General features: G+C 36.2%; 1 protein-coding gene across 4 annotated transcripts in view; it reads right to left on the reverse strand.

Moving 5' to 3' along the window:
- PPP1R12A (protein phosphatase 1 regulatory subunit 12A) overlaps positions 1–17,599 on the reverse strand; it is a 142,196-nt gene that overhangs the window by 80,660 nt on the left and 43,937 nt on the right. For all 4 annotated transcript variants that reach the window (XM_088025280.1, XM_028105515.2, XM_028105517.2 and 1 more), the window contains exon 2: positions 16,368–16,498. In XM_088025280.1, coding sequence (XP_087881406.1) covers positions 16,368–16,498 — 131 coding nt within the window. The remainder of the gene's footprint in view (positions 1–16,367; positions 16,499–17,599) is intronic.

Raw genomic sequence — 17,599 nt, forward strand, 5'->3', positions numbered from 1 at the left:
TGGGCCATTTCTCAGATGAGTTAGTTTTTTTTTTTTTTGTATGCTTTAGAATTGTTGTTGTTGTTTTTAGCAGGGTTTTACTGCCTTAACAATGGTTAATGATTTCAAGTGATACAAATGAGGCCAACATAGGAGATGACTATAAATGATGAAATTCTTTATAAATTGTAGAAATGAAAAATGTTAAACCACTAGGTTTATTGAGATTTATAATAATCTAGCACCTTGGCTCAATAAGTAATTTTGGATAAATTAACTGACCTCAAAATCAAGACACGATCCAAATGGACTTTTACAAAATTATTTGCACATGTCCTAATTTAAAAATCTGACAAAAGGTGTAAAGTTCTTAACCAAGTTATTGGTTGCACCTTGGATATGGTATATTAGATAAATTTGCAGGATTCTATCTGGGTTAGAATCATTCAATGTTAATTGAATATGGAAGACAAATTTTGACAGTCTCTATTGTCTTGGATTATGAGTTCTGTTAAAAACCAATCCATAGAAGAGATTATGAGAAAGGGAAACAATTTTCATTTAAAGAATTTGATCCTTTAATTAAAATTGTCTTTAAAGTAGACGCTAATGAGAACACAATGATCAAAGAGACAAGGAAGAAGAAATTCCATCAGCAAGAGCTGAATATATTTAGTGTCCAAATTTAATGTATACTGACTTTTTTATTCACTGTAAAAACTAGTATCAAGAAATCATTATAACCAATACACGAACTTTCATGTACTCAATACATGAATCTTTAAAAACCAGAAAGTCAGTACAGCTTGAAAAAAGGAAATTCTGTCACACAGATGAACCTCAAGATCACTGTGCTAAGCAATATACGATAGTTACAAAAGGACAAATACTGTATGATTCCACTCATATGAAGTATCTAAAGGTATCAAAATCATAGAAACAGAAAATAGCTGGTTACCAACGGCTGAGGGTAGAGAGAGAAAATTAGTGTTTAGCACATAGAGTTTCAGTATTACAAGATGAAAAATTCTAGAGATATGCACAACAATGTGAATATATTTGACACTGCCACTATACACTTAAAAATGGTTAAAATGGTAAATTTAATATTATGTGATTTTTACAATAATATTTTTTAATCAGAAAGAAGAATACCACTGAAATAGTTGTTTCTTGAAAACCAAAATGAGTTTCTCAAAGCCATATAATGACACAGAATTATGAACTACCTGAACTTTTCAAAGATGGGTAAGTAGAACATTACACTATTAACTTAAGAAATATATGCTATTTTCTTTTGGTAGTCTCTGAGCAACAAAAATCTTAAAATAACTATAAACAACCTTATGCATCTTCAGCGGGAATGCACTTTGCTATTTCATTCTTGAAGTTCTATACCATGATGAAAAATAGTTGAAAACAGCTGTAGGAATCCAAACAACAGCTCTGATGTGGAACCTCTGAAAAGTTTTATTAAAAACAGCAGTTCTTCATTCAGCACTTGATAAACGTTATGCCACTTTCTTCTGGTCTCTATGGTTTCTAATGAGAAATCTGTTGTCAGTCAAATTTCCCTCCTTAAAATACAGTTTCTTTATCACTGCTTTCAAGACTTTTGTCTTTAGTTTTCAGAGGTTTGCATATGAGATGTCTTGGTGTGGAGGGCTTTGTTTTATCCTGTTTGGAATTTGCTAGGTTTTTTGAATCTGTAGGTTGGTATCTTTTGCCAACCACCTATCATTTCATTAAATACTTTTCCAGCCATGTCTTCCTTCTCCTTTTCTGGGACTCTAATGGTACTTGTTATAGTCCCACAAATCTTTGAGGGTCTATTCATTTTATTTTAGTCTATTTCCTCTCTGTTGCTGAGATTTGGTAATTTCCATTGATCTATTTTTCAGTTGACTAATTCTTTCTTCTATCCCCTCCATTCTACTCCAGTCTGCCCATTTTTATTTTGGTTATTAGATTTTTCAGGTCATTCCCATTTCATTCTTCTTAATATCTTCTATGTCTTTGCAAAGTCTGCAAAGTTTGCTGAGACTTAATTTTTTCATTTGTTTCAAGCATGCTCATATAATTGCTTGTTGAAACATGTTTATGATAGCTGCTCTATAATCTGTCAGATAATTTTAAGAGTAGTATCTGTCAGTTCCATGTTGGTCTCTACTGGTTGTTTTTTTTTTTCATTCAATTTGGGAATTTCCTTGGTATGACAATTCATTTTTAATTGAAATCTAGACACTCTGAGTATTATGTTAAAGGACTCTAGATCTTGCTTAAACCTTCCAAGTTAGCGGGCTTTGTTTGGCTCTGCTGTAGCAGAGGAAGCTGTGGAGGTGCCATTTCATTACCACAAGGTGGGGGTAGAAGTCTCTGACACCAGAGATGGGGTGGTGGCTCCTTGTTACTTCTAGCTTACCACCAAGCCTTCACTGGTATCTCCCTGGATGGGAAGGGTATGAGTGCTTCATTACTACTTCCCATGTGGCCTCCACTGACAATAAGGGGAGGAAGGTAGGCATCTTTACTGGTAGGTGGTGGTGAAAGTATTCACTCTCCACTAGGCCTCTTCTGACATACCCAAGGAAAGAGGAGTAGGAGCTGGTTAGTATCTACTACAGGTCGGGGGGAAAGCTAGTTAACCATCTGATGGGGATTAAAGTCTTGGCTAGCTCTGGTCTAAACTGACATCAGTGCAGGACTGTTGGTGCACCTCAATATAGCCTGGGAAGAAGGGTGGAGGTCTACACTCCCTACATAGTCTTTGCTGGTGAGACTAAGGTTTTTTTCCTGTGGACTTTGCCTGGTTAAATAGAGTGGTTATTATTATTTTTAAGTTTTCTGTCTTGCTAGGGTGCCCCTCTCCCAGTACTTGGCTAAAAAGATCAGGCTTTTGTTGGGACTTTTTCTTTTTTTGGTGTGCCCATTTGTACTTTTGGATTATCAGTGTTTTCAGTTCAAAGATATTATGAGGCAAAAAAGAAAAGCTAGGAAACACACTCCTTGGGTCCTATGATGCCTAGCCATCATGCCCTCTTTCTACCTCTCAGAATCTTATGTTTAATATATAACATTCAGGGTTTTTAGTAGTTCTTAGCAGGAGGAATAGGGAAAACCATGTCTACTCTATCTTCCCAGAAGCAGAAATTCTCTCTTTTTTAATTGTCAAATTTCAATGTGTAGAACATTAGCAATTTTAACCTTAATTTTTTTAATTTGTCAAGACCCTACAAGCAAAAGTATTATCTTCATATATAAATCATGTTGTTAGTCCAACTGTTAGTCCTGATACCTTGCCAAATACTTTGCTTAATTTCTGACATCATGGTTCCACAATTATGTCACAGATATAATTAATTATGCCAATAGCAAAGACCAGGCTAATACTTGTGAGAGAAATGAATCTATTTGTGAACCTGGGGTCTATTTTCCAGTTGTCTAGGAACGTGGATTATCATTTGTAAAAAAAACAAAAACAAAAACAAACAGACAAATTCAAAATGTAGGAAAGTATTTAAATTCCTTTATTCTCTTTGTAAAGCCACCTTTTAAATATAGGAAATCCTCAAGGTTCTGTCTTTAGCATTTCCTGTTTCTCTCAATTACTCCCCAGAACAGTGACTCTATACTTCTTTGATGAGGCACTAACTCCTGAAAAGGCTTATTTATTAAAATCAATTATATGCACTACTGTCTTACTTTATTACTGCAACTTTCAATTCCCAGAGGTAAAAATGCTACTTATTATGCAACAATTCTAAAATGTACATTTCCCTCACATTTTAAAATCACGGAAATCTTCTACAGTCAATGAATGTTACAATCCATGATGCCTTACAATGGCTATTGGCCAGGTGGCAAACACAACATGGTTGTGATTATCTGTCCTCATGTGACCTCGGTCACAGCTATTCATACCGTTTTCACTTCAGTCAACTTATGTGCATTGTTGGTACCTTATTTGTTGAACTTAAAATGTCTTCCTGGATGTCGTCTGAAACTTTTTGTCAATACTTTCCGGTAAGATCAAGAAAGCATCAAAATCAAAACTTGCAGAATGCATACCAATGCCTTAAAATAAAATTCCAAAGGCAATAAGAGAACATTCTTTAGTAATGTTGCATCAATGACACTCTAAATTGCACAGAAAATAATACTGTGTGAAAAAAATCTAGGTGATTAAACATACACACAAACACACACACAGTATCACAGTTTCATTTTCTTAACCTTTTTAAAATTGATATACAAAATAATGACACTGTGTTACAACAAGGGCATGATAAACTTCATGAAATCCAATATATGCCTTATAAACACACCCAATATATTCCTGGCTTCCTACAGCACCATTTCCATTAGCATCTCAAATAGGGCCTATTTTTTTTTTTTTTTTAAGATTTTATTTATTTATTTGAGACAGAGCGAGAGAGAGCACAAGTCGGGGGGTGGAGAGGGAGAAGGGGAAGCAGGCTCCCTGCTAAGCAGGGAGCCCAATGCAGGGTTCAATCCCAGGACCCCGGGGTTTCATTACCTGAGCCAAAGGTAGATACTTAACTGATTGAGCTACCCAGGCACCCTCAAGTAGGCATATTTAAAACCACATTCCATTATGGTCTCTTCTCTGCTTCCCCTGGTCTTGCTCTTTAGGTTTCTTAATAAGTTTAAAGGCATCATTTTACTAATTACAAAGGTTAGACAAGGAGGCAGAATAGTGTACTGGTCTAAAGTACAGACTTGAAAAGTTAGACTGACTAGGTTCACATCCCAGTTCTGCCACTTACTGTGTGTGATTACTCCCTGACTCAAGTTTCCTCATCTATAAAAGAATTATCATATAGGTCTACCATCACTCACCCAAACCCAAACTTCAAAATTTTTCATATTTCAGAAAGATAATATTGCAGATTACATAAAACCCCCACTGAATCTGAGGCAGCACTTTATAACCAAACACATTAATATTTCTGCAAAAAATAAAGATACAGTAAATGGGATCAACAAAGACTATAAATAGCCTCCTATCAGTTTAGGTCATGGTTTGCTGCCAAATGAGCCTACACCCAAATTTACAATTAGTTTGTCATTTTTCCAAGTTTTTGGTGTTTGTAACTGTGCATATAGGCCTGTGGGGTGGTGGTAGCAACATATTTTCATGTGATTGTTAGGATGACTGAAATTACATAAAGGACTTAGAGCAGTGACTAACACATATTAAACACTCAATGAACATTAGCTATTATCAGGCATTATCACCACCTTTGATTTTTCCTCCTACCTCACTACCTAGATCCAGTGAATCACAACCAAGCCTTATCAATTCTATTTTCCAATTTCTCTCAGATCTGCCCCACTTCCAATTTCACTGCCATTGCCCTAGCTCTCCTGTCCAACAATACTAATCTGTGAAGAATAGTCTTCCTAAAATACAGAGTGAGGATCATCACGTCCCTAAAAATGAATCACCACCATAAAGGTCAAACTTAGCAAGGCATACAAATTCCTTTATGCTGTAGACTCAGTTCATTTTCCTAACTGGATCTGCTACTCTCCATATACCACTAATGCTCTTCTTTCTTAAAAACTATGGCTCCTGGGGCACCTGGGTGGCTCAGGCATTAGGCGTCTGCCTTGGGCTCAGGTCATGGTCCCAGGATCCAGGAACTGAGCCCCACATCGGGCTCCCTGCTCCGCGGGAAGCCTGCTTCTCCCTCTCCCACTCCCCCTGCTTGTGTTCCCTCTCTCACTGTGTCTCTCTCTCTCTCAAATAAATAAAATCTTAAAAAAACAAAACAAAACAAAAACTACGGCTCCAAAAAACTACTTTTATCCAATGGAATCAGAACCAGTATTTGCTTGGTTAACCAGAAAAGCTGATAAAAATAGGGAATCATAAAACATAATATATATATGAAAATAATTAAATGTAAATAAGATAATTATTTCAACACAGAAGATGCTAGAGAATGTCTCCAATGACTTAAACCTATGCTACCTTTCTTGCATAAACCACACTCATAATGCATTTCCTAAGACTTCCAAGTGTCATTAAAATAAAGCAAAAACTTGAAGTCAACAGGAGAGCAGAGTACACAATCCCTCTAGGTCTTTTACTTTCAACCTTTCACTTATCACAACCACATCTACTTAAATAGCAATTATATATATATGATTATTTATTTTAGAGAGAGTGAGTACAAGCAGGGGAAGGGACAGAGGGAGAGGGAAAGGGAGAGGAGAGAAAGAATATCAAGCAGACTCCCTGCTGAGAGTGGAGCCCCATGCAGGGCTCAATCTCACAACCCTGAGATCATGACCTGACACTAAATCAAGGGTCGGACACTCAACTGACTGAGCCACCCAGGCATCCCATCAGCAATTATATTTTTAAGGCCTTGCCTTTATCAAGTCTTTCGAAGTATTTAGCTTTGTTACAATAGTAATTTTCTTTTTTGTACACATTTCATCAGTTTTGGACTACCTAATTAAATAATAACAAGTTCAGAACACACACAATAATTTTTGGTAGGCTTGTAAATCAATCAGTGAAACAGAACTGAGTAAGCTTAGTAGAAGTAGCCTATGTGCTGCTGCAATGTTCAGTTTTAACAACTTTATGGGAATCGGTCATTATATTTTAACAAAGCAAATGTTATTCAATACAGTGGAGGCCAGTTAAAAGAGCTTTACCACATATTATTTCTCATTCATGCATAACATGACTTTGTTCAGATAGCTCCCAACTCTCACAGCCATAAACCCTGCTCACTGTTTAAGATAACAGTTAATGTCATCTCCTCTAGGATCGTTCTCTGGCCTAATCAAAATCAATCACTTCAGTGTTCCTTGTACATTTCTTGGTCCATTTATTCTATGTAGTATTAGTTAACTAACTTCACATGTATCTGTAAGTTTGAGATTAGGAACGGAGTTATAGCCATTATTATATCTCACAATGCTTAACGCTACTGTAGGAGATAGTTGTGATATAACAAAAAGAACATCAGAATTTAAGTCCTGAGAATGAGGTTCAGTTCTGATTGTAAAATGGAAGTAAGAGCAAACAGTCCCATAGTGTTCTTTAAAAAAGCAGTAAGAATGTATATGAGAAAATGATCTTTATAGTTTTAAGCAAACACACCTTATTATTATTATAGTAAGATATAAGTATCTCTTATATAAAATTTTAATATTTTCATAGGATCCTAGACTTAGTTTCGCTTTCTGAGACTCCTAATCAAAATACAGTCTGCTTTAGACGAATAAAGTATCATTCTTGATAAGAAATATGTAAATAAAACCAAAATTCATGGATTTGCCAACTTTTCTTGAAGCTCAAACATACACATATCAAAGTAAGTACGACATATGACTACTTTACTATCCTCTGCTCCTCTCATCACACCAAATGACATGATAATTTTCTTTATAATCAGGAGAACTAAGAGCTTAGCTATTTTTCACTAAAAGTAATGACCAAATACAGTTTTTTGAATAATATCAACTTAGTTAACATTTACTGAATACTAAATATGCTGTGTATTGTGCCAAGTGTCTTATATACATTATCTAATCTTCAAAATAATCTTATAGAATAGGGAGATGAGGAAACAGGTTTAGAGAAGCTGCCAATCTGCCTAAAGTTAATAGCAATTCTGGCTTCTACTCTGAAATGCATTATGAATCCACTGGAAGGATTTGAATAAAAATGTGATGTTATCCCACTTGTAATATTTTAAATGGATCATCCTGGCTGCTGTGTGGAAAACAGATGGGGGGAGGTGGTAAGGGGATGAATATAATTAGAATTGTTGCAACTATAATAATTCCAGTGAAAAACAACAGTGTCCAGGATCAGGAAGAAATTAAAGAGGTGATGAAAATAGTCAGATACTGGATATATTTTGAAGGGTAAGCCAAGAGAACTGTTGGGGATTATATTGGATGTTTATGGAATAAAGCTATAATGAAGAAGAAAAGCCAAGCCATAAATAAGCCACCACAAATATTTAAAAGTTATCATATCCTTAAATAGCTGATTCTTTAATGATCAAGTGACAAAGCTCATGAAACTTTTTCCATGTTGTAAATAAGACCATGAAAATGTCACTGAATGTAATCCTACTAGCATTTTTTTTTTTAAGATTTTATTTATTTGAGAGAGTGAGTGAGAGAGACCACAAGCTGGGGGTGGGGGGGGTAGGGGCAGAGGGAGAGGGAGAAGCAGACTCCCTGCTGAGCAGGGAATCCTATTGTGGGGCTCGATCCCAGGACCCTGAGCCGAAGGCAGATATTTAACTGACCGAGCCACCCAGGGTCCCCCGATATAAAGTTTTCCATAGTAGTGGCTTTGAAACTACTCCAAACACAAAGAAAACTGCATTAAACATACACATTAATCACTATTCCATCCTATGTACACTACATAATGCTGGCTTTATACAGGGCTAATTTTTTCTACTATTGAAAAATTTTGTGGCAAGCACCAAAGCTACTCAAGATAAAAGCACTCACTCCTAGGAGTGCCTCGGTGGCTCAGTTGGTTGATCTTCCAACTCTTGATTTTGGCTCAGTCATAACCTCAGGGTCATGGGATCAAGCCCATGGGCCCTGATCAGCATTGAGTCTTCTTGGGATTCTTTCCTTCTTTTCCCTCCCACACTGTGCCCCTTCCCCTGCTCACACATGCAGTTTCTCTTTCTCTCTCAAATAAATGAATAAAATCTTAAAAAAAAAAAAAAGGCACTCCTAAACATCTGTGGTAGAAACCTAAAAAGGAAAAGTGGTGATGAAATTAAAATATAAAAAGATATCAGAATAATAATCACATCAATAACCAAAACATTAATGAAACAAATTGTTTAAGTTTTATTATTCAAATACAAAATTTTTTCACATAAACATAAAAATTCCTATCATTTGCAAAAATGAAAAGACAATTCCAAGGCTAAAACTAGAGTCATTCAAATAGACAGCATTCTTTGGTCAACCAAGGACAGACTGAATAAACTACAATGACATACTATTCAATGGAGTACTAAAACGTAAATAGAACAATGAGAAATAGCTCTATATATCCCACTATATAATGAGCTCCAGAATAGACTGTTGAGTGAAAAAAGCAAGTGAAGAAATATGTATATGGTATGGTATTCTACCATTTACCTACAAGGGAAAATATTTTCAATGATACTTGTATTAAAAAACAAACTGCGATAAAATATAAAATTTGCAAAATAGTGTAAAAGGAAACAGGACAGAAGGGACTGCCATTAGAACTCAGTATTTCATGTAGATTATAAAACAAAATTAAATTTAAAAAAGCAAACTCTAAAAAATAAATAAAATTAAACAATGAACCTAATAGTAGATCTAGTTGGTGGCATAACCACACAGAAAAAAACTATTTCAAGTGCTTTCAATACACAGTAATTTGATGGTATATCTGAAGTGGGATACCTTAAAGACCAAAAGATATGCCCCCCACACAAAACTTCAAACTGCTTTCAGTAATCATATTGTTATTGTTAGTGGTATTGTTGTTATAAGTAGCCTAATGTATGTGTAATATATAATGAAGCAAATTAGCAATCATGTGTTACTTTAACACTACAATTCCTGGCAATGAAATAAAGGGAGAAAGGAAATATTGATATGAGATAAGGGTAAAGGAAAACACCTTGGTGCCAATTATGAATTTGAAACAATGACCAACTCAGTAGCAATGAGCACTTCTAACACCCATTACAAGGAACAGGGCTCATTGAAGAAATGGCAATTCCAGACCCAGGGCAGGGGGAAAAAAAAAAAAAGTCTGGAACATCTTGTAATACTAGATAGCAAGGAAGGTTTAAAGATCACTTCATTTCTTCATATCCCAAGGTCTTAGAAGCCAACATGAAGAGACTCTTGATAACCAAAGACGTATAATTTACTAATCAATAATGACAGTAACAGCAATGTATTAAGCACATTAAGTATATTTAAATGCAAGAGCTCCTGAAGTTGCTTATCCCTCAAAAAATCTATTAGTCCTCTTTGAAGGTAACTAGTAAACCAACTCATTATTTTAAAAATCAGTATACAGAGGAAAAGAAAAAAGACTATATCCTCTCTTTTCTATAAAACTTGTATTAGGGGTGACTAAATAAATATGAGGAAGTTTCTTTTACAAAAATATTCCAGTTAATAAATGAAAAAGAATGACAAAATTAAAATGCTGCCACTGTATAGCTCCTATGTTTTCATTTAATTATTTCTTCAGTCAGAGGACTTGGTTTTCAATGCTTTGTGTATAACAATTTAGTTTTTTAAGAAGATTTTATTTTTTTATTTTAGAGAGAGAGCACACAAGCAGGGGGAGGGGCAGTCAGAGAGGGAGAGAAAAATCTCAAGAGGACTCCACGCTGAGCGAGGAGCCTGACATGGGGTCAACCTCATGACCCTGAGATCATGACCTGGGACGAAATAAAGATATGGATGCTTCACCAACTGAGCCACCCAGGCACCCCTGTACATAATAATTTCAATATATAATTTATACTTTATGGTTAGAGAGCTAAGTTTAAATGAACTTATATATTGGAGCACTAAATTAAATACATAGTTTTTTGGGCTCTGTAACTGTTTGCCTTTTCTAATATGTCCAAAGCCATACTATTCAATTTTACTTTTAAACCACAACCCAATGATGACACTATAATTTTTAGGGAAGAATACCTTGATACGACAGTAAGAATTTTATACTGCCTATATTAGTGTACTAGTGCTACCATAACAAGATAGCATTAAAAAAAAAATACCACAGGGCGCCTGGGTGGCTCAGTTGGTTAAGCGAGTGCCTTCGGCTCAGGTCATGATCCTGGAGTCCCCGGATCGAGTCCCGCATCGGGCTCCCCGCTCAAGCAGGGAGTCTGCTTCTCCCTCTGACCCTCTCCCCTCTCATGTGCTCTCTCTCTCTCATTCTCTCTGTCTCAAATAAATAAATAAAATCTTTAAAAAAAAAAATACCACAGACTAAGTGACTTAAGCAACAGAAGTTTATTCTCTCATAGTTTTAGAGGCTTGAAGTCTAAGATCAAGGTGTTGGCAGGTTTAAAGGGTTTCTTCCGAGGGTTCTCTTTTTGGTCACAGATGGCTACCTTTTTAACAGCATAGCTTCTGGGGGTCTTTTCTTTGCACGAACTAGGTGTCTCTTTTTGCATCCAAATTTCCTTTTTTTTAATTTTTATTTTTTAAAAAATTTTATTATGTTATGTTAATCACCATACATCATTGGTTTTTGATGTAGTGTTCCATGATTCATTGTTTGCATATAACACCCAGTACTCCATTCAATACGTGCCTTCTTTAATACCCATCGCCAGGTTAACCCAACCCCCACCCCCCTCCCCTCTAGAACCCTGTTTGTTTTTCAGAGTCCATCGTCTCTCATGGTTCATCTCCCCCTCCGATTTCCCCCCCTTCATTTTACCCTTCCTACTATCTTCTTTTTTTAACATATAATGTATTATTTGTTTCAGAGGTATAGGTCTGTGATTCAACAGTGTTACATAATTCATAGCGCTCACCATAGCACATACCCTCCCCAATGTCTATCACCCAGCCACCCCATCCCTCCCACCCCCCACCACTCCAGCAACCTTCAGTTTATTTCCTGAGATTAAGAAGTCCTCATATCAGTGAGATCATATGATACATGTCCAATTTCCTTTTCTTATAAGGAAACCAGTAAGACTGAATTAGGGCCTACCCTAAGGGCCTGATTTTAACTTAATTATCTCTTTAAGGGCTGCATCTACACAATCATGATCCAAGGTTCTGGGGGGTTAGACCTTCAACATACGAATTATGTACAGACACAATTCCGCACACTGAAGGAAGAGAATGATGTTAGTGCATACATTTTATACCTGACCCATCAGTATTTACTAAAACAATGCACATGCTGAGTTAACATCATACTCCCCATAAACCTCCTTTACTGTTCCTCTAATCCACTCTGGAGAAGGGGAATTATTAAACAATCTCTATTTTTAGTTTTTCCTAAGACTTCTACCTTATTCAAAGCAGGGAGGTTGAGAATAATTATTTTGGTGAAAAGGTGAGATAATTGAGCCAGAATATGAAGAGCCATCATCCATCTATTCACTTGGCTTCTGCTAGGCTACAAACCAGATGTGAAATTGTTAATGTCTAGAAACTAAACTGTAATCTCACGTTCTCTGTTCTATGTCCAACAGAGGAGAAATTTATTTATTTCTTTGGTAAGATTTTATTTTTAAGATAATCTCCTTGGAGCTCAAACTCACATCCCTGAGGTCAAAAGTTGCTTGTTCCACTGACTGGGCCAGCCAGGTGCCCTTAAGGATGAAAAATTTAGAAGTCATTGTATCCAAATCATCCTCAAAACTTTAGAGTAAACTATGTGTGCTTCACTGTTTGTTTCATCTCTCATTTCAATAGGGATGAATGAGAACTATTCTGTGCATAATGGAGTTCCTATCAAAGCATGTAAACATCTGATATGTTGTGGAGATGATGATGATGATGATGAAGAATTAGCCAGGAATATCAGAAATATTTCTGGAAGAAGTGACCCTTATGTAATTGCATTTGAGATTTTGGCAGGAGCTGGTCAAGTAAAGAAATAAGGCAAATGAACCAATATAAGCAAAAACTCATTAATATGAACCAGCAGTAAAAGTTTGGAGAATTAAAAGTAGTCCAGTATTGAGAGAATGAAAAATACGGAAAGCGGTAAGAGAAATAAGAGGTAGGTAGAAGCCAGATCCTTCCTATTGTATAAATAATATTAATCATTGAGGCAAAGTAGCTTGGCCAAGGGCAAAAAATCAGTGAATGGCAGAACCAGGATTTATAACAATTTAACTCCAAATATCTCACTTAGCAGAGTGACCCAATTTTCCTAGGTTGTTCCTGGTTTACAAATATTATTTCTACATCATTATTAACAGGGCCTTCTTTTACCCTATGAACACTCTGTCTTGGGGGATATCTCCACCCTATCTCTTAAGCCACCATGCTATACTTTTCTAGACCAAAGAAAACTAGGGTTTCATTAACTTCTCTCATTAATGAGATTAGCTGGTGAAAGAGCTGATGCTGATAAAAATAATCATGTATTTGGAATGGTTTTGGACTATCATCACCTTAACAAATAACCCAGTCAATATATATCAGCGTTAAATTGTCTTTTGTAAACATTCCCATTACTTAAAAAAAAGCAGAAAGAGCAAAAAAGAAAAAGTCATCATTCTTCCAATTTTAATTTTGTTCAAAGACACTATGAATTTAAATACTTAGGTTATACCACAGACAGAATTCAAACTGCCTAAAGAAAGGTAGTTAGATCAGCAAAACTCTACTCAACCTTGGCCAAACCAGGTCACTTTTGTTTGTGTAAGTCCTACGAAGTACTTTGTTCCATAGCCTACCTTCTAAAAAAAAAAATGAAAAATTGTAGTTATTCTACTGAAAATATTAACACCTGCATCAGACTGCTTACCCTTCCTCATACTTATTTACTGACATGTAAAACAATGAATATGCTAAGTACTTGCTTTTCCCAAGGTAGACATGGGCAAGTGACCAGGCCCAGGCCAACGAAATCCCTGAAGGGGAAATGTGATGCACTCAGAAGACTCTCTGGGAAAAGTTCCCCTCTCTGACATGCATAGGATATGGAGAAGATACTTTCCATTCCCCACTTCACTTTTTATTTTGCTCTCGGATGTGCATATGTAAAAACACAACTGAGGAGTTGCAGCAATCATCCTGTGACCAGGAGGGGACAAGGCTAAGAATAAAGTTCATATTTGGGAAAGGCAGAAGAAAAAAACTGAGAGATCCCAGGCCCCTGAAGCAGTTTAATAAACTTGAATGCTCTTCCTCTAAACTAGATTATATACTGTAAAACAAGGACCCTTACTTTTTAGGTCATTTAGGTCATTTTAAATTTGATACTGGTACTTGCAGCTAAAATCATCCCAACAGGGGCGCCTGGGTGGCTCAGTTGGTTAAGCGACTGCCTTCGGCTCAGGTCATGATCCTGGAGTCCCGGGATCGAGTCCCGCATCGGGCTCCCTGCTCGGCAGGGAGTCTGCTTCTCCCTCTGACCCTCTTCCCTCTCGTGCTCTCTATCTCCCATTCTCTCTTTCTCTCTCTCTCAAATAAATAAATAAATCTTAAAAAAAAAAGCTATTAAAAAAAATAAAATCATCCCAACATACACAATGGGTTATCAATCAAGTGGAAGAAATTATTCAGTATAATTATTACTGTCTTTTCAAACTCAGAAGCATAAATTAAAAAAAGGAAACACAAGGATTAAACATTTGAAGAAAAAGGTTGAGTTTTCATTTCCCAAGAGAAGATAAACAAGATAATAGTTGAAAGTTAATATATATTGAGTATTTACTATGTGCCAGGTACTTTGATGGATCACTCAGTTAACCCTCATAACAAACCTAAGAAATACTACTGCCCTTCTACAGAGGAGAAAACAGAAGCATATACAAGTTAAACAACTTGCCTAAGGTCATACCCCTTGAGAGTGGCTGAGGAAGCATTCAAAATTCACATCGTTTGACTCCAAAACCTGAGTACAAAATATTTAAGGGCAGGTAAAGATAAATGCACATTAGCTATTTTTTCTATGAAGAAGAGATTCAAGGCCTCTGTTGAGCATGAAAAGAACAGAAAGGAGTAAGGAAGTTGAGAACCATGATTGTAATTATGAACAACCACTACTGTTTTGCAATGACAAAAGACTACCTCATTTTATACATAAAGAAATCAAGGCCCGGGGTGCTTGGGTGGCTCACTTGGTTAAGTGTCCAACACTTGATTTTGGCCCAGGTCATGATTTAGGGTCCTGGCATCGAGCCCTGTGTTGGGCTCTGTGCTCAGTGGGGAGTGTGCTTGAGGATTCTCTCTCTCCCTCTCCTGCTGCCCCTCCCCCTGCTCTCACACTCATGAGTGCTCTCTCTCTCAAATAAATAAATAAATCTTAAAAAGAAGAGAAAAGAAAAAGAAATCAAGGCCTAAAAAGGAAAAGATGAAATGTAATTAGTGTTACAGGTAGTAATAAAACTCAAGTGACTCAGACATTCTATTCCTAGACCAGAGTACTCTTCATTTTACCAAACACTGCCTCCCCTTTAAAATGATGTATTGGGGCATCTAGGCGCCTCAGTAGGTTAAGTATCTGCCTTTGGCTCAGGTCATGATCTCAGAGTCCTGGGATCGAGCCTCAAGCTGAACTCCCTGCTCAGCGGGGAGTCTGCTTCTCCCTCTCCCTCTGCCCAACTCCTGCTCATGCACATAATTTCAATCTCTTCTCTCAAATAAAATCTTTAAAAAAATATGATGTATCACAGTTCCAATACACATGGGGGGAGAAATGAAATACACAAAGAAATAACAATATTTAAGGCTTACTAAGAGAGATTCACAGAGTAGAACTCCCATTTTCAATATTTACCATTGATAAGCTCTGATGTGAGCAGATAGTAAAACCTGTTTATGGTACTGGATACATAGTAACAAAAAAGTGAAATAATTTAGTGAAAAAATTATTTTGTCAGGAAACTATATTTCCTTGTTAAATGTTTGAAGAATCAGATTTTCCTGGGAACTACCATTAAAGGTCATCTAATTTTCTAAAAAACATATTTTTAGAAAACAATCTTAGGGGCGCCTGGGTGGCTCAGTTGGTTAAACCGCTGCCTTCAGCTCAGGCCATGATCCCAGGGTCCTGGGATCGAGTCCCATATTGGGCTCCCTGCTCATGCAGGAAGCCTGCTTCTCCCTCTGCCTGCCGCTCCCCCTGCTTGTGCTCTCTCCCTCTCTCTGTGTGTCAAATAAATAAATAAAATCTTTAAAAAAAAAAAAAGAAAACAATCTTAATAACTAAGTATAAATGTTTTGACTAATTACAGAACTAGGTATCGTATTTTCTCCCTATAGCAAAGTAACCTGAGTTATTGTTAATTTCCCCTAACAACTCACAATTACATAAGGATAGACTAGACTGCTAAGTATTAACGTTGAATCATTTGACAATGCTCTACATGTACTCAAAGAAAAGGAGATAGGAATGGAGAAGTGTACAATTACTCATATTAATACAAAGTACCAAAAGCCAAAGAGGGTGGGGAGATAGAAGATGACCTTCCCAAAGAGAGACTTGATATATGGATTCCCAAGAACTGCTTATTCTTTTTCCTGGGAAGAATACTTTTCATGAATTAAGGTAATATAAGAGCTCACTAATTTATCTGTAACAACAATTTCTATAAAATCTCAGGTATCTAAAACAGTGTTTGGGTATTTGGACAAAAGTAAACACAGAACTGCCTTACTCTGCAATGTCGAGATATCCACAGGAAGCAGCTGCATGTAGTGGTATCCAGCCTTCATTATCAGGTTGATTAATATTTGCTCCATTTTCAACCAGAAACTTCACCATATCAACATTGTCGTCAATGCAAGCCTAAAAACAAAACAGAAAGCACAATTAGAAAAAATCTGAATCAACGCTCCTAATAAACTTAACAGCTTTTATAACATAAATATTCTCTTTTAGTCTGCTGCTATCTCGATTGTACTGTCGTCAAACAGGCTAATGGTACCAACTAAATTGTAAGAGTCCTTGCTTAGATGCACATACAACAGTACTGTATGTGACTAGACTATGCCAAACTGTGATAAAAATAAGTACATATTATAATAACAATCAAGACATTATATAAGTACCAATAATATCCTCTATAGCAGTGGTTCCCAAAATGTGGTCTGTTGAGGCGGGAGAGATCCTTTCAAGGAATTCACAAGGTCAAAACTGTTCTCAAAATAATACTAAGATGGTATTTCCCCTTTTCACTGTGTTGACAGGTGCACTTGAGGGTCCAGAAAGCACCAGTGGCAAAACTTGCTTGTGCCTAAGCACAAATCAAGGCAATGGTCAAAAAAATTCTAAGTCACTATATTTTCCACTATGCAGTCATAGTTTTTTTTTTTAAAGCTATTTTTATTTATGAATGTCCTTGACAAAGTAGTAAAACCTCTAAGTCTTATTAAATTTTGACCCTTGAATACACATCTTTTTAATATTCTGTGGAACAAGATAGGAAGTATGGATAAAACACTTCTTCCAAGTATAATGACTGCTCTAAGGAAAAGCACTTGTGCAACTAAGATGCAAGCTGAACTAACCACTTTTCCCATGGAATACAACTTTTACTTAAATGAGAAACTATACTTAGTCTAACTTGGGTTTTTGGCATATATTTTCTTAAAAATGAACAGTTTGTCATTTCAAAAGAAAAACGGTATTTGTTGTCAATGATGAATTCAAGTCTTAAGAGCAATGAATGAATTATTTTAATTTTAAAATGCTATTTATGTAACATGGGTACAGTATTGCTGCTTTAAAATGAATTGAAATACTTAAATCTCGTTTTAACCTCTATTATTATCAAATACTAATATATACACACCACAGAAACAAAAGTTCTTTGGGGTCTTTCAATAATTTTTTAGAGTATAAAGCAGTCTTGAGACAAAAAAGTTTGAGAACTGCAGCCTACAGTAA

Source organism: Eumetopias jubatus, unplaced genomic scaffold, assembly GCF_037043125.1.
Source record: "Eumetopias jubatus isolate StellerSeaLion01/CBP00866 unplaced genomic scaffold, mEumJub1_p1.0 scaffold_8, whole genome shotgun sequence".
Lineage (NCBI taxonomy): Eukaryota > Metazoa > Chordata > Mammalia > Carnivora > Otariidae > Eumetopias > Eumetopias jubatus.